The sequence below is a fragment of the Eublepharis macularius genome, chromosome 19 (assembly GCF_028583425.1).
Source record: "Eublepharis macularius isolate TG4126 chromosome 19, MPM_Emac_v1.0, whole genome shotgun sequence".
NCBI lineage: Eukaryota > Metazoa > Chordata > Lepidosauria > Squamata > Eublepharidae > Eublepharis > Eublepharis macularius.
The window spans coordinates 15,749,346-15,771,706 of record NC_072808.1 but is presented as its reverse complement, the minus strand read 5'-3'; the positions used below and the strand labels follow the sequence as shown (position 1 = coordinate 15,771,706).

The 22,361-nt window shown below is 46.9% G+C and overlaps 1 protein-coding gene across 1 annotated transcript; it reads right to left on the bottom strand.

Moving 5' to 3' along the window:
- Positions 1-13,283: 13,283 nt before the first annotated feature.
- On the bottom strand, positions 13,284-20,879 carry LOC129346365 (lysozyme C-like). Its single transcript, XM_055003713.1, has 4 exons — positions 20,741-20,879; positions 18,420-18,581; positions 17,268-17,349; positions 13,284-13,350 (listed from the first exon to the last, which is right to left on the bottom strand). Exons 1-4 carry the CDS (start codon positions 20,877-20,879, stop codon positions 13,284-13,286), a joined length of 450 nt encoding a protein of 149 aa, XP_054859688.1.
- Positions 20,880-22,361: the final 1,482 nt, after the last annotated feature.

Here is a 22,361-nt window from a genome sequence, read left to right as displayed (position 1 = left end):
TTCAGTTTCAAACTATGCCCAAAGCGCTGTTAGCTGGTCGCTAGTACACCAAAATACCTCAAGCTCTTCGCTACCGTATTTCTGGAGCCCAAGTTGTAGAGGATTTACCACACTACCTATTATCCTGTTCACTCTATGCAGAACCAAGGACTAAATTCCTAGCACAGTTTTTAATGGGTCTAAACCAATATTCCCTCTAAGCGGTGCAGTGTTGTGAGCCAGAAATCCAATTTGTGAGCAGCAACTTGCAAGTTGTGAGTGCGCCTTTTCGAAAACCAGAATCCATTTGATTAAAAGACTTTTGATTTAGGTTGTCTGAGGCATTGGTATTGGGTGCCATCAATATGTTGATGACACCCACTTAGGCATGTGGTTCTCAAAAGCTTACACCTCAATAAAGTTGGTTAGTCTTAAAGATGCTACTGGACTCTTTACTATTTTGCAACTACAGACTAACACGGCTAACTCCTCTGGATCTACGGAGAAGAAGAATTGTGCATCATCCAGCCCCGCAATGCACTCACTCTCTGGCTATTCCCTTCTATGTTTTATATAAAAAGGTGTTTTGAAGCATGCCTGCAAATGGCTGAGGGCCAAGCTACAAGTGACAAATGACACTTGAACAGCAAGTGGATTGAGTGGAGGGCAAGTGAACAGGGAGAAATACACTTGCCGTTCAAGTGTCATTTGTCACTTGTAGCTTGGCCTTCAGACACCATTTCTTTCCACAGGCATCAGTGTATTGCCAGAGTTTTCTTTGCATTTTGGGCAACATCAGGCAGATGAGCTTCAGTAAGGGTTCCTCTTTGCCCACAAGCAAATCCTAAACAGAATGTGATGTGCAGTCATCCCTCCCTCCACCTCTGCTCTGTCGATTGGCATTTCCTGTCTCTTCTGTGGCCAGGTTTGCAGAAAGAAGAAGGAAGCTGGCTGAAGTTGCAGGGGGAGCACCTATTTAGCTTCCAGCTGAGAGCTGCTCATTGGAACAGCCTAGAACGGGCCTTTAGTCACCGCAGAGGCTTCATGGCTTTAAAACTCTTTCCTTTTCTCTTTGTGAATTCTGGTCATGGAATCTTTGAAATGAAATCAAGTCATAAAGCGTAAAGTCAGCACTGAAGTCCTGCCTTCTCCTTGCTTGCCATTCTGTTTTATTACACTGTATTGCAATGATCTATTCTCCCCTGAAGATATAAGCAGAATGCCATTGATGTACAAAAGTACTGGTAAAACTGAGGCCGCAGCTCCCCACTCCCCATGGAGTAATTTAACTAGAGGACAGCCTGTCTTACCAGCAGAATTTACACACACACAAAAAGAGTATTTCCCTACCTGGAGCTGGCAACCCTAGGAGTGTGAGACACCACCGCCATCTCCTCCTCCTCCTCCTCCAGCACCTGCGCTGGGCCAGAGATGCTGCTCGGTGGGCTGGTGAGAAATAGCAAGGGTGCCTGCCGCTGTCACCTTTTCCTTCAGCACTGGGCCAGAGAGGATGCTTGGCGGGCTGGCGAAAGGCCTTGGGGATGCCCACCGTGGCTCCTCTTCCATACCCGGCAACGGGCCTAGGTAAGGTTGCGCAGATGCCTGTCGCAGCTCTTTCCTCCAAGGGGCCGGGGAAAAGCCATGTGGGCGGCTGCCGCAGCGCCTCCTCCAGAGCCCAACAAGGGGCCTGGGAAAGGCCGCGTGGGCGCCTGCCTTGGCTCTTCCCCTAGAGCCCAACAAGGGGCTGGGGAGAGGCCGCGCAGGTGCCTGCCGTGGCTCCTCTTCCAGAGCCCAGCGAGGGGCCAGGGAAAGGCCATGTGGGCACCTGCTGTGGCTCATTCCCCCAAGCCTGGCGAGGGGCTGGGGAAAGGCGCCTGCCACGGCTCTTTCCCCTGAGCCTGGCGAGGGTGGAAAGGCCATGCGGGTGCCTGCTGTGGCTCATTCCCCCAAGCCTGGCGAGGGGCTGGGGAAAGGCTGTGCGGGCGCCTGCTGCGGTGCCTCCTCCAGAGCCTGGGGGAAAGGCTGCCTGGGGGCCTGCTGCGGCTCTTCCACCCCCCCAGCCTGGCGGGGGGCCAGCGAAAGGCCATGCGGGCGGCTGCTGCGGTGCTTCCTCCAGAGCCCAGCGAGGGGCTGGGGAAAGGCTGTGCAGGCACCTGCCGCGGATCCTCTTCCAGAGCCCAGCGAGGGGCCAGGGAAAGGTCGTGCAGGCGCCTGCCATGGATCTTCCCGCCCCCCCCCCCGAGCCTGGCGAGGGGCTGGGGAAAGGCTGCCTGAGTGCCTGCTGCGGCTCTTCCCCCCCCCCCAAGCCTGGCGAGGGGCTGGAGAAAGGCTGTGCGGGCGGCTGCTGCGGTGCCTCCTCCAGAGCCCAGCGAGGGAAAGGCTACACCGGCGCCTGCCGCAGCTCTTCCCACAGAGCCGCAGCTCCTCCTCCAGCGCCTTCCGTGCGCTGGGGCTTCTCAGCTCTGCGCTGAGTTGTGACAATTCCTGCGCCGTCGCGCAGGAACTCACGTTCGCAGGAACCCTGGACTCCTCTTCAGACTCCAAGAAGCTGTTTTTTCTCCTGTCTGATACTGCTGCATTTGTTTCTTACAGAGTCTGTCTTTTCGCTTTAGCAGCCAAGAAAATTCAGGCTAGATCTTGTTATGCACAAACTTGTGCCTTAGGTGTCCCTCTCACTAATCACAATAAGAGACACACACACCACGGAGTCCTGTAGAATAAAGCAATATATGATTGTTTAAACAATGGAGGGGCCCTTTTACACAGGAGTAGGTGGTCTTCTTGTGTCTGGAGCTCATCAAAATTACAATAGAAGCACAGGCAATTAATACTTTCAGATAATCATAACAATATTACAATATTCTAATATTTGAAATCTTATTGGCTCGTAACATATCTAGGGTCAGTTCTGATTTGAAGATGCAATTCTGGGCTGGCCCCTCTATTTGGGGGAATTCCAGTCTTCACAGTTTTTTTTTCCTCTGCCCTCATTTTGGAAGGACACTGTCTAACCTTTTACCTACTTTCTTCTTGGCATAATACTTTCAAGGGCGCCAATGAGTCTCAATCTGGTGGATAGGAAGGGATGTTTTCCTATTCGTGCCCTTTTCCCCAGTTTCTTCTCAGCTTTAAGGAAGATAATACCACAGGTGGCCAAAACCAGCTTGCTGCGTCAAATCAGTTTTCTACAAAAGGCTCTCTGGTACTGATTTCTATTGGAATCTATAGAATAATATAACATATAATATAAGTGCAGCCCTAAAAGCAGTACATCAGTTCTTACAGAGTTTCACGTCTTCTTGTTTCAAGTGTCAAATTCTTACAGGTTGCATTACAAGTACTACTTTGGCTCTGAGTCCTGAGCATAGAAAAAGTGCAAAGCATGTAATACTGAAAAAGCATAGGTTTAGTATATAAAAACAAGTATATAAAAAACCTCCAAATCTATATCCATTAAGCTTGTTCCAGTGATAGTAATGCTTTTATTTGATTGGTATTTTCTGCCTAGATGATTTTAATTTGTCAGTACCTGTACATATGTTTAATCCAGGGGTCATTTTGTAGAAAAAGAGCTGGAGAAACTCATTAGCATATGCCACACCCCTTTCCATCACTGTAAGTGGGTCATTAGTATAACTGATTTGCATATGCCACACCCCCTGGCATCACCTATCCTGGCTGTTTTGGACCCAATCCTGGCCATTCAGGGCTGAAATTGGGCCCAAAATGGCAAAAAGGAGCTGAAAATGGCCAAAAAGGGGCCCAAAATGGTCAGGATTGGGCCGCTGCTGAGTGGGAGAGTGATCCATCACCCATCAGAGGCCCGATCTGGGCTGTTTCAGCCCCAATTCAGGCTGAAATGAGCCCAAAATGGCCGAGAGTCAGGTGGGCGGTGCCACCTGACATGTGACCTCTTTGGGGAACTGCCGGAACTGCGTTCCTGCGCATTCCCCCTCGAAATGAGCCCTGGTTTAATTGTTGATTTGTACATACAACTCTTTTATATATGTTGGATTGTTTTATGTGTCTGGACTGTAACGGTCTTTGGCCACAAACAATAAACTTTACTATTACTACTAGTTGTAATTCCAGGAGATCTCAAGGCCCCACCTGGAGGTTAGCAACCCTATTAACTGAGTAGCTGAGTAGCAGCGAGGCTGCTTTTGGGGAGAGCTGATCCTTCACGCCAAGATGGATCAGTTATTGATCAGGTATTGAAGCAAGGTTAGATAGAAGTTCATTAAAGTCAGTGGTGTTAGGGCAATTTGATTTCCCCCCCGCAGCTGCCTTCTGTACCCTGTATTAATTCTGCTTAATACTTCCAACTGTTCTGTTTGTTTATATTGTAGGGAGAGGCTCTCAGATGCTTCGCTAATGAGTTAAGGGCCATAGACTTCACCACTGTGTTGCCTCACGTACTACCTTTTGTCTTAAATATGTGCTCCTATGAGCTACCTGTGCTCATGTGGTCTAATGTCAGCCCTCAAATTGCTTATGTTCTGTTTCAGCATTTCTTCAATTCTGTATTGGATTCTTACTGATGTTACATCTTTGTGAACTTGTGTTTATTTACCCTATGGCAATGTTTATGGAAATATCTGTGTAATCCGCCTTGAGTCTCAGTGAGAAAGGGGGACTACAAATGACATACATACATACATACATACATACATAATTTTTTTCTGTTCATCCTGCCTGGGTCCTTTATGCCTAGGGTCTGATACAGTGGACCATGCCGTCTTGTTGAGGCAGTAGGAGGCAGAAGTGTGTTAAACTGTTTGTGTTAAACTAGTTTGAATCACTCCTTGAGGGTCAAACTCAAAGGGTTGCCATTTAAGACCAGTTATCATCGGTGTGGGACCTATCCTGTGGGGTGCCACAGGGGGCAATCACTTTTCAATCTCTATGTAAAGAATGAACAAATTGAAAAGACCGAGGTAATGCTGGCTGGGAAGGCGTATGGTTGAAGCCAGCCTGGTTTCCTTCTGACAAGCTTCCCTACTGGTCTCCTGTTAAGAGAGGATTGTACAGTTTCTTCACACACACACCCTCTCATGAGAAGAACTGATCAGAACAACTGAAACCCCCTCTTCTGCACATTTTTTGGCAGGGACTATTAGAATGTGCTGCAAATTTGGGAGTAGAGATGGGCACGAACCAGAAAAAAAATGAACCATGTGGTTTGTGGTTCATCAAATTTCATGAATCATGAACCACGAACTTTCACGAAACTGCCCCCGGTTCGCGAACTGGTTCATTTGGTTCGTGAAAACGTCACATCCAGGTCAGAAAACCGTCACTTCCAGGTCAGCAGAAGATCACTTCCGGGCCAGTAGAAGGTCGCTTCCAGTTCAGCAGAAGGTCTGCAGGAAGTCCATCCGCTGCTGCCTAGGAAACTGATTGATTGGCACTAGGCTGTCTGCAGTGACGAACCAAAAAATGAACCAGACGAACCAGCCTAAAGTTCGTGGCGGTTCGTCAGATATGGGATCTGACGAACCGCTGGTTCGTGAACCACAAACTGGCCTGGTTCGTCACAAATTTTGGTTCGTATTTTGTTTCATGCCCATCTCTATTTGGGAGTACTGTAGCTGTGATTTTATTGGTTTTATTGTTGAAAATATATTTATATTTGTATTTATTGTTTTATCCTCGTTGTTACCTGCCCTGAGCCCGCTTGCAGGGAAGGGTGGCTAAAAGTCGAATAAATAAATAAATAAAATAAAATAAATTCAGCAGATCCTTGCTGACTCTATTTAGAGCCTTGGAGTTATCCTGGATCCAAACACGAGAGGTATTCAGTACCAGAGGTCACAAAGAAAAAAGAAACAAAAGGCCTAAATTAAGTATAATTGCATGATATAGACTTCACCACTATGTTGTATTCAAAGTCAAAAGAGTTTATTGTCTATAGCCATAGGCCGTCACAATTCACCAAACATTGACTAATAAACAATTGTCCCTTATCACAGTTTATGTAGGTTACTAAAATTAATTAAAACAATACAGTATGCCAAACGATCCCAGGGGTCAGCCTCATTCAGTGCCACCTTAGATATTATCTTTTTGGCTGCGAGTGCAAACTGAGAGACTCTATAGGACACATGATTATCAGTGTCAGATAACAAAAACACAATCTTCTCGATTTCAGAGTATGTGTTTGTCACTGATAGGATTTTGGCCAAAATTTAGCTCTGGGTACACTATATAATGGACAATGAAGTAGGTAGTGGGAAAGGTTCTCCACTGTAGGTAATCCACAAATGCAGGTGCGATGTTCCATGGGGGTGCGAGAATAACGCCCTGCCGAAAGAGCTGTGTGCATCATCTGAAAGTGCAGAGCAGTGAAAGACACTCTGAGGTTGTAATGGCTAGATACTGGCTAGGTAGGGAGATGCTATGTTGTACTGGATTCCTCCTAATGCTATGTCTTTGTAAACTTGTATTTATTTACCCTATGACATTGTTTATGGAAATGTCCTTGATAGTGACTGTACTAATCTCATACTGTAATCTGCCTTGAGTCTCAGGGCCAAGCTACACATGACGAATGACACTTGAACAGCAAGTGTATTTCTCCCTGTTCACTTGCCCTCCACTCAATCCACTTGCCGTTCAAGTGTCATTCGTCATGTGTAGCTTGGCCCTCAGTGAGAAGGGCATACTATAAATGACGTAAATAAATAATAAAAATAAACGAATCCCAGGGAATGATTAAAAGTGTGGAACAGACAATACATTTACATTGGAAGTATATAAATATCATTCAATGTGCATAATGATTGCACTGAACAAAACAAATGGCTAATTATTTCCCATTTTGATATCTTCTTCAGAATTGCTTAATCATTTGCAGTCTGGCCTTGTGCTAGTGTTCTAGTAAGTCTGTGAAAAACAAAAGTCAGAACATCTATTTGCGCAATGGCGCCCCAGTGTACAAATCCCTTCATGGCCTCGGTCCCTCATATCTGCGGGACTGCCTCTGCCCCTATGCTCCACCACAACACCTTCACTCACCTGAGTGGGGCCTTCTGCAGGTGCCACCCTGCAGATGTGCAAAAGAATGTACATGAGCATCCTTTGTATTGGCTTCTAACATATGCCTGAAGAGGTTATTAAAGCTCTCATTCTCTTGGCTTTCTGCAAACTATGGGCCAAGCTACAAGTGACGAATGACACTTGAATGGCAAGTGTATTTCTCCTTGTTCACTTGCCCTCCACTCAATCCACTTGCCGTTCAAGTGTCATTCGTCACTTGTAGCTTGGCCCTATGAAAGAGGGCTTTTCTGCACAGATTATATGGTTTTATTGGACAGATTGGTTTTGAAAGGTTTACAGACTACAGTTTGTGCTATTACATATAGCTTGTGCTGCCTGTTGCCGTAAGTAGACTCTGCTATGCAATTTTTGCATTGTTTAAATGCATAATGTTAAGACTTGTGCTTTGCTTCAGTTATGTTTTCCGATTTCTGGCTGATTGCAGATTTCTACAATCCAGATCCTATTCCCTTGTTTATTGGATGTCCCATCCTGTTGATTGTATTAATTTACTCTGTGTAATCCACCATGAGTCTTAGGGCCAAGCTACACATGACGAATGGCACTTGAACGGCAAGTGTATTTCTCCCTGTTCACTTGCCCTCCACTCAATCCACTTGCCGTTCAAGTGTCATTCGTCATGTGTAGCTTGGCCCTTAGTGAGAAAAGTGGACTATAAATAATGTAAACAAAGAAACAGGCAAATAGATAGTCAAGGGCTGGCCACTACCAGGACCTTTTGGGCGTGGGACCAGCATCCCATGGAAAATGTCACTTCTGGTCATGTAACTGGAAGTGATATCATGGCATTTCTGTGAGAATATAGCAACCCTATATAACTCTATGGTTTTACCAAAGCGTTTTGGAGGGTTCCTAGAGCATCATGGCATCATGTGATATCACTTCCAATTTCTCTCTCTGCTGTATTCCCTGAACCAGCTGTCCTGGTTGCCACATAGCTAAGACTAGGGCTCCCAGGTCTCCCAGTGGGGGGTGGAGGACCTCACATGCCCACTCTCTGGCCCACTCCACCATTCACCTGGCCGGTGGGGGGAAAAGGCAAGGGAACAGGCTTCCTGGGTGTGCTTTAGGCGTGGCACGACAACATCACTCCCGGAAGTGATGTCATTGCACCGCATCGGGAGTGCACATGCACAAAGCGCATGCGTAAGGGGAGAAGAAAGGTGAGTACCAGGTCCTCCCCATCCTGCCGGAAGGCTAAGGAAACCTGTCAATCCTAAGACTGCCAGTGAAGACGGGAGGGAGATCTGTGGGAATGGGATGCCACACAGTCTGCCCTCCAAAGCTGCCATTTTCTCCAGGGGAACTGATTGCTGTAGTCTGGAGATCAGTTCCAATGCCAGGAGAACTCCAGGCCCCATCTAGAGGTTGGCAACTCTACTCCTGGAGGTAGGGTTGTCAAGAGGCCTGGAGAAAAACATCCTGTCCATTCAACAGGGAAATGGGCAGATAAATAACTTTATTTGGTAAATAACTCCCCATTGGTGGTGGAGAGTGCTGTTAAATTATAGTTGACTTATGGCACCCCTGGTGGAGTTTTCATGGCAAGAAACTAACAAAGGAGGTTTGCCATTGCCTGCCTCTGCAACTCTAGTCTTCATTGGAGGTCTCCCATCCAATTACTAACCAAGGTTGACCCTGCTTAGCTTCTGAGATCTGACGAGATAGGGCTTGCGGCGGCTACCACACTATTAAGCCTCTGTTAAGAGGATGTTTTTCTTCAGGCTGACTGGCAATCCTGTTAAGTGCTGAAAGAGAGCTTTGAGACTTCAGCCTGCAAAGTCCTAGCTAGGGCTTTGTCAAATTTGTAATTAGAGCAACCAACCTTATGTCGGGGCTTGGAGTTCCCCTGGAATTACAAGCGATCTTCTGATACAGAGATCAGTTTCCTTGGAGGAAATGGTAACTTTAGAGGGTGGATCTATGGTATTGCATTACCGCCGAGGTCCCTTCCTACCCCAAACTCTGCCCTTCCTAGGAGATGCCCCCAAATCTCCAGAAATTTCTCAAGCTAGAGTTGTTGGGCGAAGGGATGATCCTCAGCAGGGTATAATACCATAGAGTCCTCCCTCCAAAGCTGCCATTTTCTCCAGGAAAACTGATCTCAGTAGTAATTGCCTGGAGGTTGGCAACCTTCACTCAGTTAGCCCCAATGGGTCACAAAGCTTGCTAGGTGACCTTGGGCCAGCCATTGACTCCTAGTCTACCTCACAAGGTTGTTGTGAAGATAAAATTAAGGAAGAACCAAGTACAACATTCTGAGCTTTTTCAAGAAAGAGAGAGTTAAATGTGGACCAGCATATTCTAGGATTTCCCCTCCCCCCATTATTAAATTCCATTTATACTAACAAGCATTTCTAGGGTCTTTCAATCTCGTTATTTCCAGGACACCATGAATGAAAAGAACCTTTATCACAGAATAGTTACTTCTCCATCAGAGTTGTAAAGAATGATTAATAGCTAGAGTGACAGACTAGGATCTGAGTGACCCAGGTTCGATTCCCCGCTCTGCCATGGAAGCTCGCTAGATGACCTTGGGCCTGTCACACTCTCTCAGTCTAACCTACCTCACAAGGTCTGTTGTGAGGGAAACATGGAGCAGAGGAGAATGGTGTAAGCTGCTTGGGGAGAAAGGTGGGGTATAAATGAAAATGGAAAACTCTTATCATATATTGCGAATATAACAGTTGTTCCAGAGATTAATTCCACAGAGTACAAGGTTGTAGAGTGATCTCTTGTGAGTTGGCTAATGGAATTGTGTGCTTCATCCCACATAGTTAACAACCCAGCAATTTTACATGTACACTTACTTGAGGGGAGGAATCAAGAGCCCTAATTTTTTGACCGGGGTTGAGAAATCAATTCCCACCAGCCTTTGAATTAGCCCTTGCATCTGGAAAGGGAGTTAGCCCCATAGACAATTACAAGGGGTTGTCTACTGAGCAGTGGGCCTCATATTGAAGGAAACATGGGAGATGATTAATTTAGGTGGCTGTTGTTGAGCTAAGAGAAGTCTGTCCCAAAGCTTGTGAGATGAAAGTAATGGGGCAAGAAGCAGATATTCCCAGATTAATTAATTCCAGTTCTTCGGAAGGGGAATTTGCTCTCCAGTTTTGTCTGCCCAACATGTTTGGGATCCACTTGGGTTAGAGTTGCCGGATCAAACAGTGAGATGGGGGTATGTGGGGGGTGTTGCGTGGGGGGACTTATCTTGCACATGTGCAAAGTGTGTGCATGCACCAGAGCTCCCTGTGGCATGCCAGGAATGACTCAGAAGTGGAAGTGGGCGGGGACTGCATAACGGACCTAATTTCCCCACGAATGTACCTAGTTCGTCGTTCGCGAACATGCAGGCCGTGGGCGCGTGTTCTTTTCATGAAAGCGCCGAACTTTGGGGCGTTCTGTCTGTCTGTCCGTTGGCCCGTTATGCCAGGATTCCCGCCATCCCCACTCAAACAATTTCCTAGACAACGGTGTGAAGCCACCTTCCCTGTTTGGAACACACCAATCTCAGCCCAGGAAACCTTGATTGGCAGCTCTGTCAGCCAAACAGAGAGCGCCTAGCGTTTCTGCATAAAAGACAAAGTGCGTGAAGCCCCACTGCATTTTGCTTGCGCGGGGACGCGAGTTAGTTTAGCAACTGCTTGCTGCAGGGAAGTTTTTCTTTTTGCAAGAGCGCGGCTTGTGCCTTAGGAAGGGCTTTGGGGCTTCGGTTGCAAGAGAACTTACTCTGTTCTCCATTCCTGTTTAATTTTTTTCGCCTTTCAATTCCGGCTTTCTTGAGAGCACTTTTAAAAAAAATCCTTTTACCGTACTATCGGGTTACTCTGATTTCTTTCCGCTTTCAAATCCTTGGGTTCTGGGGCTCAATTCCCCTCCCCTAAACTCTTCCTTATTTCTGGGTTGCCGGTGGGTTCTATTGTGCTCTGACCCCACCCACTCGCAGACCCACAGTGGGTGCAAGGCAGCTTTGGGCCCTGTCTGCTTGAGTTCTTTCCTTCTTTCCCCCACTTTCTTTCCTGGCTGCTGATGAGGTGCGAGGGGAGACTGCTATTGAGATCTGTGAAACACCTGCTCTCTGGCGACCGGCAGCTCGCTTTGGGGGCTCTCTCTGCTTCACTTCTTTCAAAGCCTTTCTCTCCCTAAATAGTGGGTGACTTTGGGGGAGTTTTTCTGCCTGGCTTTTGAGGTGCAAGGGGGGCTCTCAGCTTGACTTCTTTCAATGCCTCTCTAGAGTGTCTTTTGTGGTGCATTCTTCCCTCTCTTCTGGGGTCCAGCTGGGTGCCACTTGGCTCTGCCCTACCCTGCTCCAAGCTTTTGGGGCTCTGTGCTTCATTTAAAATTCTTACTTGTTTATAGAGATCTTTTCTCATAGCACCATGAGGGTTGGAAAGAGAAATAAGAGTGGTTGTGGTGGGAAGAATTGCAAAGGTTGTCCTGGGTGCCCATTGGTGCCCAGTACCAGAGGTACCAGGGACAGGGAGACCTCAGAGGCAGCACCTCATTCTACAGATTTGCTTTTGGGGATCGAGGAGCAGGCAGGAGAGCTCTTAGCGTTGCCCGTGGAAGATCAGCTGCTAACACTCTCTGTGGAGCAATCTCAGGGGGCACCGGAGGGTCCGGCAGAAACATACAGCTCCTTCCCATCCCAATCTCCTGTGGCTTCCCCTGCCTACACTCCACCCGCCCGGCCCAGCCGCACACTTCAACCATTAAGGCTTTGTCCTCCTCCCAAGCCACAGATTCCTCGTGTCCGTTTTAACCCCACGCTTTGGCGGCTCTTCCAGACCATCCCAAACAACCCATGTTCGGTGCGTTGCCAGGTCTGCAATGCCATGGTGCGTAGGGGTGTGGACCCCAAACACCTGTCATCCAGTGTCCTCTGCAGGCATCTGCAGAGACATCACCCAAGCCTGCTGTCTCAAGAAAAACCATCAAGCAGTGGGGTGAAGAGGGCTGCTGAGCAGGGAGAAGGGCAAGTGGAACGGGAGTCCACCCCTAGTCAGAAGGCTCACACCCCTGAGAGAGCTGCGGGTGGGAGTGGAACTTCTAGGCAGGCTACCCTTCAGGAACTTGTTCCCTCGGGCTCGTCCCTGCCAAGCAAAAGATTCAGGGGGAAAGCTCAGGAGGTAGGAACTCGTGCACTGGCTGAGATGATAGCCTTGGATGGACTCCCTTTGTCTGTGTTGGAGGGTGTGGGCTTTCGACGGGCACTGCATCGTTTTGCACCCTGGTTCAAAATCTCCCTCCTTCCACCAAGGGCGGGTAAGGGTCAGTCAGAACAGGGGAGGGTAAGTTGTTGTTTGTCTAAGTCTTTGGAAAAGTGATAATTGAGGAGTGTTACCTGAGAACCTTTGGTGGGGAAAGTCTACTCAAGTGAAAATCTGTGGGGAAAACAAGGCGTTTCTGAACCGGGCCGGTCCGTTTAAAAAGTCCGTGGTCCGTGAAAGTCCACGGACCACAAGCCGGCGGTCCGTGGCCGCCTCCCGGTCCGTGCCCACCTCTACTCAGAAGTAATGGGTCATGCTGGGGGGCCAACTGATTGAAATTGGGGGCTGATTTTCACTCAATTGTCCCCTGGTGTGACCTATTATTTAGGCGGCATGCCAGGAATTACGTCATTCCTGGCGCAACATAAGCATGTGTGAGGGCGCTCCAGAGCATATGGGAGCATGCTTTGCCCCCCATCACTGCATTTCTGCACCTTTCTCTACCCTGCTGGCTAGGTAAGAGGTGTGTGTGTGTGGGGGGGGGGGGGCTGGCAAGCCTAAACAGTTAATTAAAATTGTCTGCGTATGATCGGTTTCGCATTGCAGTCTAGTACATGCGCAGGATGGTATAAACGGTTCTCCCTTCCTCTGTTTTATCTTCACAATAAACCTGCGAAGTAGTTGAGGTTGGCTGTTTCTCTTTCAAAGTGCTCCTATCTTGGGAAAGAAAGTACAGTACCTCTAAGGGCTGAAACAAGATTGTAAAACTGAAGACTAAGGGCCAAGCTACAAGTGAGGAATGACACTTGCCTGGCACTACATGATCAACTGGAGCGCAAGTGAATGGCAAGTGAACAGGGAGGAATACACGCGAGTCTGTTCACTTGCCAGGCAAGTGTCATTCGTCACTTGTAGCTTGGCCCTAAAATGGCTTACTATTAATTTCTGGGCATGAGCAGAGACACATCTTGCTTGGCAGCAGGAGAGAAGCGGGTCTGTTTCCTTGGATCTCCAACAGCTCCACGGGGTGTTTCTTTACAGGTTGCAGCCTTCTAAATACTGAGACAGGTCCCGACCTTGACAATATGCCCTCCATGCCACCCTGAGGGAGAAAGAAAACAAATAAGAACACAGAATATTTCACCATTACTGGTTTTTGTTTCTGCCTACTGCTAGGGTTGCCAACCTCCAGATGGAGCTTGGAGTTCTCCTAGAATTACAACTCATCTCCAGACTATAGAGATGAGCTGTCCTGGAGGAAATGCAGGATTAGAGTCCAGTGGCACCCCAGAGGCCAACAAGATTTCCAGAGTGTAAGCATTTGAGAGTTAGGGCCAAGCTACAAGTGACGACTGACACTTGAACGGCAAGTGAACAGACTCACATGTGTTCCTCCCTGTTCACTTACACTCCACTTGGACTCCACTCAATCGAGTGGAGTGCAAGTGGAGTGCAAGTGAACAGCGAGGAACACACGTGAGTCTGTTCACTTGTCATTCAAGTGCCATTCGTCACTTGTAGCTTGGCTCTTAGAGATCCCTTCTGCAGACTTTTTTTTTTTTTTTGAAAAATTTTTATTGGGTTAGAATCCATTATTTTTTACATTACATTCAATTATCCCCAATTTTTCATTTCTAACCCCCTCCCTTTCCCCCCCTTTATTGACTTCCAACAGCTTTCCAACCCCTTGTCCCTTTTCCCTTACTTCAATTTAATTTCTCTATCTAAAACAAATATATATTCTCCTTTATTCTAAGCAGTACATCCTTAACTATTTTTAATATTCTATGCCTAAACTTCTTCTGCAGACTTTTGAAAGCTTACACTCTGAAAATCTTGTTGGACTCAAGGATGCCACTGGACTCTAATCCTGTTGTACTACTGTGGACCAACAACCTAAAACTATCTTGGAGTTTTAGAGGACAGACTGTACCACATCATATCCCTCTCTGAGCTCTCTCTTCTTGCCAAATTCCACCTTCTCCAGGCACTGCTCCCAAACTAGATTTGGCGAACCTACTACCTACATCAAACGTCAATATTTAAACTGGACATTTTCAAAAATGTGTCTAAAGAGAGTCAACAGTTTATGGACAACATACACAAAATGAAACGTGAAACACTTTCACAGGCCAAAATGGAAAAACTGTATCTACCACATTCTTGTATATATTTAAACTAGACTCGATTAACCACTGTTAACATCCTTTCTTTTAACAATTCCAGTTAAATGACAGCACAAAATTTCCCAGGCACATTATGACATTAAAAATAACACCTCCTTACACAGGGTGGCATTTGATTTGGGGGGGAAAACCTCATACTAATCAAAAGCCTTCAAAATGAATTCTCTTTTTATCTTTGGGTGGAAATATACTTTATGTCAAACTTAAGTCTTTTTTACAGGTTCCAGCCATCTAATCAACCTAGGCATAGCTGACAGTAAGAGGCGTCCCTCAGTGGAACAGGCTTCCTTGGGAGGTGGTGGGCTCACCTTCTTTGGAGGTTTTTAAGCAGAGGCTAGATGGCCACCTGACAGCAATGCTGATTCTGTGAACCTAGGCAGATCATGAGAGGGAGGGCAGGAAGGGGTACATCAGTGCTTAGTTCTCGTGGCCCCTTCTTACATGCCCAGGGTAATGCTGATCACCACTTTGGGGTCAGGAAGCAATTTTCCCAGGCCAGTTTGGCTAGGGATCCTGATGGTCTTTTGCTATCTTCTGGGCATGGAGCAGGGGTCACTGAAGGTGTGTGTGGGGGGGAGGTAGTTGTGAATTTCCTGCATTGCGCAGGGGGTTGGACTAGATGACCCTGGAGATCCCTTCCAACTCTATGATTCTATGTGTTGCCTTACCGAAGTTAAAATGTGTGCTGTCAGTTATGGCTAGACCTATCCACCATATTGCCCCCACCCCGTCAGAAGAGGCAGAGATCAGTGAATATCCAAATTCCAACTGAAATCCAAAGGGCTCTCTAGGATTTGGGTTTCTATGTTTGTCTCCCCCACTCTGTGTTCAAACAGTGCTCTGGACCCTGAAGCCTCTATGATTGGTGATGGCCAAGTCAGCAGGTGTACACACCACCCCTTCTGCCTAAGAAACCACACATCCCATATTGACTTGTTTTTGAGCCACAATGGCATTATCAAAACATTTCTGGCACACCAACAACTTCAAGAGTCACCCTGTGCCGATGGGGAGCCCTTTGCTTTTAGGAAAAAATTGTAAAATTGGGGATGTGTCCTGGAATCAAAAGCCACATTGAGATTAGAGAGCTTGACAGTTCTGTCCAGAATGAATGACATATCCCAACAGAGAACCGGTCCACCCGTCAGATGGTCTGTCTTGATTGGGCAACAATTCTGTGCCCTCCACAGCACCTTTGAACTGTACACTATATCGGACTTCCTATGGACTCAGCACTTTGGTACATTATTTTTGAATGGTAACAACTGGCAATTTGCCCTGGTGAAATGATAATTATTTGCTGTGAATGATGCATGTTTATTGCACCTTAGTTGGGTTACTGTAATGCTGAAAGTTGGAACTTTCCAAATCGTTTATTGAACTAATGCACTAACACATTTGTGCAGTCTTGGGTGTTATTTTTTGTTTGTTTAGGTTTCAGAGGCAGTTGATGTATATGAATATATATTTCTTTAAATGACAAAATTACATGCTTAAAACAATTTCTAATAAGTAAATATATGAATGTATGAGTTTATTATTTTTTTCTCAGAATGAATGACGGGCTGATTGCAGGTCATGATAAGGGTGAGAAAGTAGGGCAAAGCAACCAGGTCAGGTTACGAGACAGGATGCTTGTAGGGAATCAGCTGAGGCTGGTTAACAACAGCTACCAGCTCTTGTCCCAGGAGCAAATTTAACTTGCAGCCAGTCAGAGAGAGTTTGAAGGCAGGCATAAAGACTTATTGGCTTATAATGATTTTATAGAGCCAGCAATCTGGGTCCAACTTCTGCCTGGGAAATCTTGGCTCAAGGCTCCCTACAGACACGATTCCTTCAACGCCTTGAGTTATTCTCTTCTGTCATGTTAGTAGTTCCCAAACTTCTGACTGCCAAGCCAGGCATGCTGCTTTAAAAATTAAAGATGGAGACACACTTCAACATTAAACAACTGAACTGGTTTTTTTTTAAGTGCAGAAGAGTAAGAATTAAGAGCTCAGCTCCTGTGTTTCTGTATGACTCACTGATCTGGATCAAAATAGAAAAGAGTCCAGTAGCACCTTTAAGACTAACCAAGCATAAGCTTTCGATGAAGAGAACTGTGGTTCTCGAAAGCTTATGCTACAGTAAAGTTGGTTAGTCTTAAAGGTGCTACTGGACTCTTTTCTATTTTGCTACTATAGACTAACACGGCTAACTCCTCTGGATGTATGATCTGGATCAGTAGGCTTTCTGATTGGAAGGAGGCAAGTCCAGAACAGGGACTCATAAAGAGACACAGAGAGGCCACCTCCTCTGAGGAGGGTAATCAGTCTGCTGAATCTGTATAGATGATCCAACAAATGTAGAAATGTGGCAGAAGCACACACAACTTGGAAAGACATCAGGCCGAGGCAGTAAACCAAGCAGAGATGCAGCAGGTGCCCTCTTCTATAAGTTTGATAATTAAAGACACCTGTGAACTTCATTTCTTTCTCAAGGCACCGATGCGGCCCCTTCACGGCGCACTTAGTCTTGCCTTCTATTGCTGACGGGGACTGTTTGGTCAAGATGGGTTAGCTGTGTTCGTCTGTCTGTAGCTGTGGAAAAGAGCAAGAGTCCAGTAGCACCTATAAGTAGCACCCAGATACTTCAGTATCTGAAGAAGTGAGCTGTGGCTCACGAAAGCTCATACTCTACCACTAATTTTGTTGGTCTTATAGGTGCTACTGGACTCTTGCTCTTTTCCACAGGGACCCTTTGGACTTCCATGAGCTTAAATTGTTGATGGGGATATCAGGAAGAGCACCTAGCCCCTTTTTTCTTCTTTCCCCCCACAACCAGTGTCCCTTACCAGGCTCCCATTCCATCTGCAGATTCAGTGACGACAATTTTAGCGCAAGCCACATCTGGGCAGATGTCATCTGTCAGTAGTTCTGCAGGGAGAAAAAAAAATCCAGTGCGATTATTGCCTATGAAAAAAAAGAGGACGAAGGTCCCACTGGACTCAGATCCCAAGATTTTGCACTTGGAACCTGATGGGACTGGAACAACTTCAGGAGTCTGGTAGGCACAACCTCTGGGCCTCTCCTGGTTGCTGCCAATTTTTTTTCCTGGAATGGCTCCTCTGCCTTTAAGACCTGCATGGCAAACACAAATACTAATAGGAGACGTTCTGCACTGAACTTTTGGCTATTACACACTGGTTAGAGGGTTAGATTCGGATCTGAGAAACCCAGGCTTGCATGCACACACTGCCGTGAAGCTCAGAGCCAAGCTACAAGTGACGCCTGACACAGGTTGGACACTTGTCAGCTTCCCTCAAGTTTTGATGGGAAACGTAGGCGTCCTGGTCTTGCAGCTGTAATGGAGAGCCAAGCTGTAAAACCAGGACGCCTACGTTTCCCATCAAAACTTGAGGTAAGCTGACAAGTGTCCAACCTGTGTTGGACTTGTAGCTTGGCTCTGACTGTGACCCTGGGCCGGTTACACTCTCTCAGCCTAGCCGTAAACCCCGCTCTCCCCAGGATCCACCTCTCAAATCTCCAGAAATTTCCCAGCCTGGAGTTGCAACTTTACTTTGGAGATTGGGTTAGGGGTTGAACCTCCCACCCCTCCCTTTCTGCCCAAAGACTCCGCTCTTTATCACACAATCTAGAAAACGATGAAAAGATTCTCTGGTTCCAGGATATATGCTGGGAATAGCTGCTGTTGCGCTTGCCCAAATTCCAATGGAATTTGGTTCTTAACTCTGCTCATAAACAACGGACAACAATCTCTCGCTGTATATCTCCCCAGGTATGAGAGCCCACAGGAGACAAAAGTTCAAATCCCCGCTCTGAAATGGAAGCTTACTAGTCCAGTCACTCTGTCTCAACCTTGCCTACCTCACACGTCTGTTGTTATGAGGATAAAATGGAAGACAGGAGACTGATTCCACAAGCCACTCTGGGTCCCCATTGCAGAGAAAAGTGGGATAGAAATACCCAAATAAATAAATTCTCACCAGTGCATTGAATCCCGCAGATGTTGGAACTTTGTTCAGAGCCGTACTGGCACCAGTAACGGCTGTTGATCTGAAAGATGCCGAAGTCCGTGCTGCCGTCGTAGTCGTTGTAGTGTGTGGCGGCCGTGTTGTAGCTGCTCTCGTGGAAAGCCATGCACACCCCTGTGGCATGAAGCAACATGACAGATAAGCACTGTCCTTTGGGTGCATATGTGTGAGTGTTGGTTTAAAGCACGCATTGTGAGCCATGTTGGAGCATCAACATACTGTGAGGAAAGCCAAGTTTGGATTATGTTCTGTCAGATTTCCAAGCCTGTATTTCATACAGAATCACTCAACTGTCCCATCTTTAAGAAACCGCCCCTCGCTTTCCCACTCCGACCCAAAGCTACAGCCCCATTACTAAACCCTTCGGCTCTCTGTGGGCGGACACAGGAGCCCCTCTAACTGTGCCACCATATTGCGTCACGTTTTTTCTTTTGCCGGTGGGAGCAGGGTTTACCCCAGAGGCATAGCAATGGAATTCCCACATCAAATGGGAAAGCAATGGTATCTCTGCGTGTGTTACTCTAGTATTTTATCCTTTATGCTCACTCTGCTTCCATTCCTCAAAGATGGCTCTCATAGATGGTAGCCAAGTTGTTAGGCATGGAAACTGGCCCCTATTCTTCCAAACTTATGATGCAGTAGAAACCTTTCTGGGGCAGCAGTGACTTAAGTATGCCCTATGCCCATTTATTCACACAAAGAAGTCAGGGATCAACCGAACGATTGGCATGACATGAGTTTGTTCGGGGGTCCTCTGTCACATGTAACATCAGGGAACTAATGTTCTCAAGCGCTACAGGGCCAGACTCAGATTCTCACGAGACGTCTGACATGTGAAGAACACGTTGGAAGATGCAATGTTAGCCGGAAAGGGTAGTTTAAAAAGACAAGAGTCGGCAGCAGGGCAAAGGCTTTGCTATATACTGGAGCTGTGTGAAAGGGCTGTGGAATGCCAGAAGGGAAACTTCAGCCCATTATAACCGCTCTAGATCCAAGCTTGGCTCTGGAAGGCAGCTCCAGCCCATTTCCATTCCTTGTTGCCCTCTAGTTGTGATTCTGCACAGTTTTAGACTGGAGAGGTGAAACTGACAGCCTGTCAGAGGCGAAGATGAAATTAACCTCTGAGAAGCAAGATCCGCTGGCTCTGTCTTTTAAAACTAGGATCCTAACATTGTGTCTCCCTACATTTGACGAACACACGCCAAGGCGTCTTGTGTAGAGAGACTCTCAGCTCAGAAGTGTAGTCGGGGGGCGGAGGGGCTTCAGCCAGCCCTCCTGTGTGGTTTTCCCAAGCCAAAGCAGACTTCATTTGCCCCGCTGTGGGGCTCCACACATACTGGCAGGATGTAGTGTCCCACACAGCAAGCCAAAGCGAAAAAGCACACACGTGTCAAACATATAGTCTAGTTGAGTCATTGAGCTCTTTGTCCCTATTTTTAATTCATCAAAGCATAACCTTTTCCCCACCCCCTTGTGTGTGTGGTGCCCTCAAGTCACAGCTGACCTATGGCAGTGTCTATCAGAGGTGGTTTGCCACTGCCTGCCTCTGCAGCCCTGGTCTTCGCTGGAGGTCTCCCATCCAGTTGCTAACCAAGGCTGACCCTGCTTAGCTTCCAAGATCTGATGAGATCAGGCTCACCTGGGCTGGCCAGGTCAGGGCCCCCACTCCCTTACAGTCCCCTTACACAACACAGAATGACAGCTTCCCCCATAAACATATCATTTGTATAGATACAGTGCTTATTTATTTAAAAAAGTAAAGGTGCAGGTATTCATGTTTAAGGTTGCAATGATCTCCACCAATTCTCACCCCCCCCCCCGTTAGGACTTAGGAGACCATGTCCCCAAACATGCCAGTGCTAAGTACTAGTAAGTAGTGTGACATAAAAAGCCCTGGATAAATATATGGGAGCAAGCTGAAGATTTGATCCCACAACCCATCTTGATGCTGAGCACCAATTTGTCCCCTTGCTAAGACTGTCTACTCTTTTCATAGTTAAAAAGCCCAGTAGCACCTTTAAGACGAACCAACTTTGAGTGATTCCACACACGTTGGATAATGCACTTCCAATCCTCTTTATAGATCATTTGGAACGGATTATTTTGTGTGCGGAACAAAAATTCCACCTCAAACAGTTGATAAAGTGCATTATCCAACGTGTGGGGAATCAGCCTTTATTATAGCATAAGCTTTTGAGAGCCACAGCTCTCTTCGTCAGACGCATCATACTCTTTTCATAATAAGCTAACACTATTTCACCCCATGGACTCACAGTTCGCCAGGCCATAGCCAGCGTAGCCGTCTAATCCCTTTTCTTTGAGCACTCGAGCCAGCTCACAGCGCTGATAAATCATGCCCTGTCCTGTGTGGAGGACACAGGCAAGAAGGGGCAGCAGGAAAAAAATCTTCATCTTTGCAGCCAAGGGCGACCCAAAGTGGAAGACAGGGGCATCATATCCACTTTTATATGCGTTCTGGATCACCTCTGGAATGCAGCCGAGGTCAGCATACCTTAGAAAGTTTACCTTTCCCTTGCTCGGTTATCAGGGCCCCGTTAACAGAAAGATTCCGTGTAAGCCATAGCTCGACATTTACCATGCATTATCATGTTACAATCCTAAAAATAAGGGTTGCTAACCTTTTCTTTAACGATAGGCATTTCTGAGCAATGGAAAAATATCCTGAGTTACTCCCGCCAATCTTTCGTGTTATCAGATTTTGTTGTCTTGGAAACAGAATGTGGACCAGAAACAAAGCTGTCAGCGAAGAAGCACGGAGAAAAATCCTATGGAATGGAAGCTTTTTTCTTTAAAAAGGAGGAATGAAGGTGCGATGCTGATGTAACATCACTTCCTGGTAACTGACGGAAGTGATGTTTGCTATTGGCATGATGTAGGGTCATCAGCTCCAGGTAGGGAAATTCCTGGAGATTTGGGCCGAATCCACACTTCCCTACCTTCCGCTTTTCATATGCAATAATTGCACTGGATTCTATCCCGCACTGTCCCAGTCTGTGTTCACATCCCCTCTCTTACTGAGGCAGCATTGTGCTCTATGTTGTCCACATCCCTTGGAGAATCGCGCATTAGGGGGCAGGTTTAGATCCGCCGTAGCTGATGACGACATCGCGTTTTTTAAATTTTATTTTACAGTAGATTTCCGCTATAGCGATTTTTTGCTAAATTGCTATGGTGAGGTCACATACCCCTCCCAGTGATAAACCACACAATGAAGCATCGCACATTCAGGCCAAGAGAAGCAGTGTTTTCTGATAGTCATAGAGTCCCAGGAGAGAACAATGGGCCACTGGGAAAGATTGCGGGAGGTTGGTGCTGGCCACTTAGCACAGACTATGCAGCCAAAGATATTACCTAAGCAGTCCTTTGGCAGTAAAAAATGACACAAATGAAAATGACGCCCCCCTCCCCATGTTTCCACGGGCATTTTTGAGAGCCTGGTATTCTGGAAGAGCTATCAACAAGGAAGTGGGGTGGTTAAAAGGGGGCGGTCTCTTTGTGAACCGCTTCTGTTTGTTCACATCCATGGTGTGAACTGTGCAAGAGAAACGTTTGAAAGCATGACAACCTCGTCTGAGGCACAACGCAACAGATGCGAAAGAACGGCGGGATTGAGTTAAGAGTATGTGAACAGCCCTCTGAGAAGTGCATAAATGGCGGGGGGGGAAGCGGCAAACTTGAGACGTGTGGATTCGGCCTTGGGGAATGAAGAGAGCAGTTTGCAGTGGGGTATAATGCCATAGAGCCGACCCTCCAAAGCAGCCATTTTCTCCGGGGGAACTGATCCCTGTGGCCTGAAGATCAGTTGTAATTCAAGGAGATCTCCAGTCAGCACCTGGAGGTTGGCAACCCAAGCATGATGCCACTTTTAACAAA

Bases quoted from the DNA above. Each gene is read 5' to 3' on its own strand.
- LOC129346365 (XM_055003713.1), bottom strand. From the start codon at position 20,879: ATGAAGATTTTTTTCCTGCTGCCCCTTCTTGCCTGTGTCCTCCACACA. The intron at 18,582-20,740 runs GTGAGTCCATGG...TTCATGCCACAG, and splicing joins TGGCTATGGCCTGGCGAACT to GGGTGTGCATGGCTTTCCAC. The intron at 13,351-17,267 runs GTAAGGGACACT...TTTCTCCCTCAG, and splicing joins GCAGATGGAATGGGAGCCTG to GGTGGCATGGAGGGCATATT.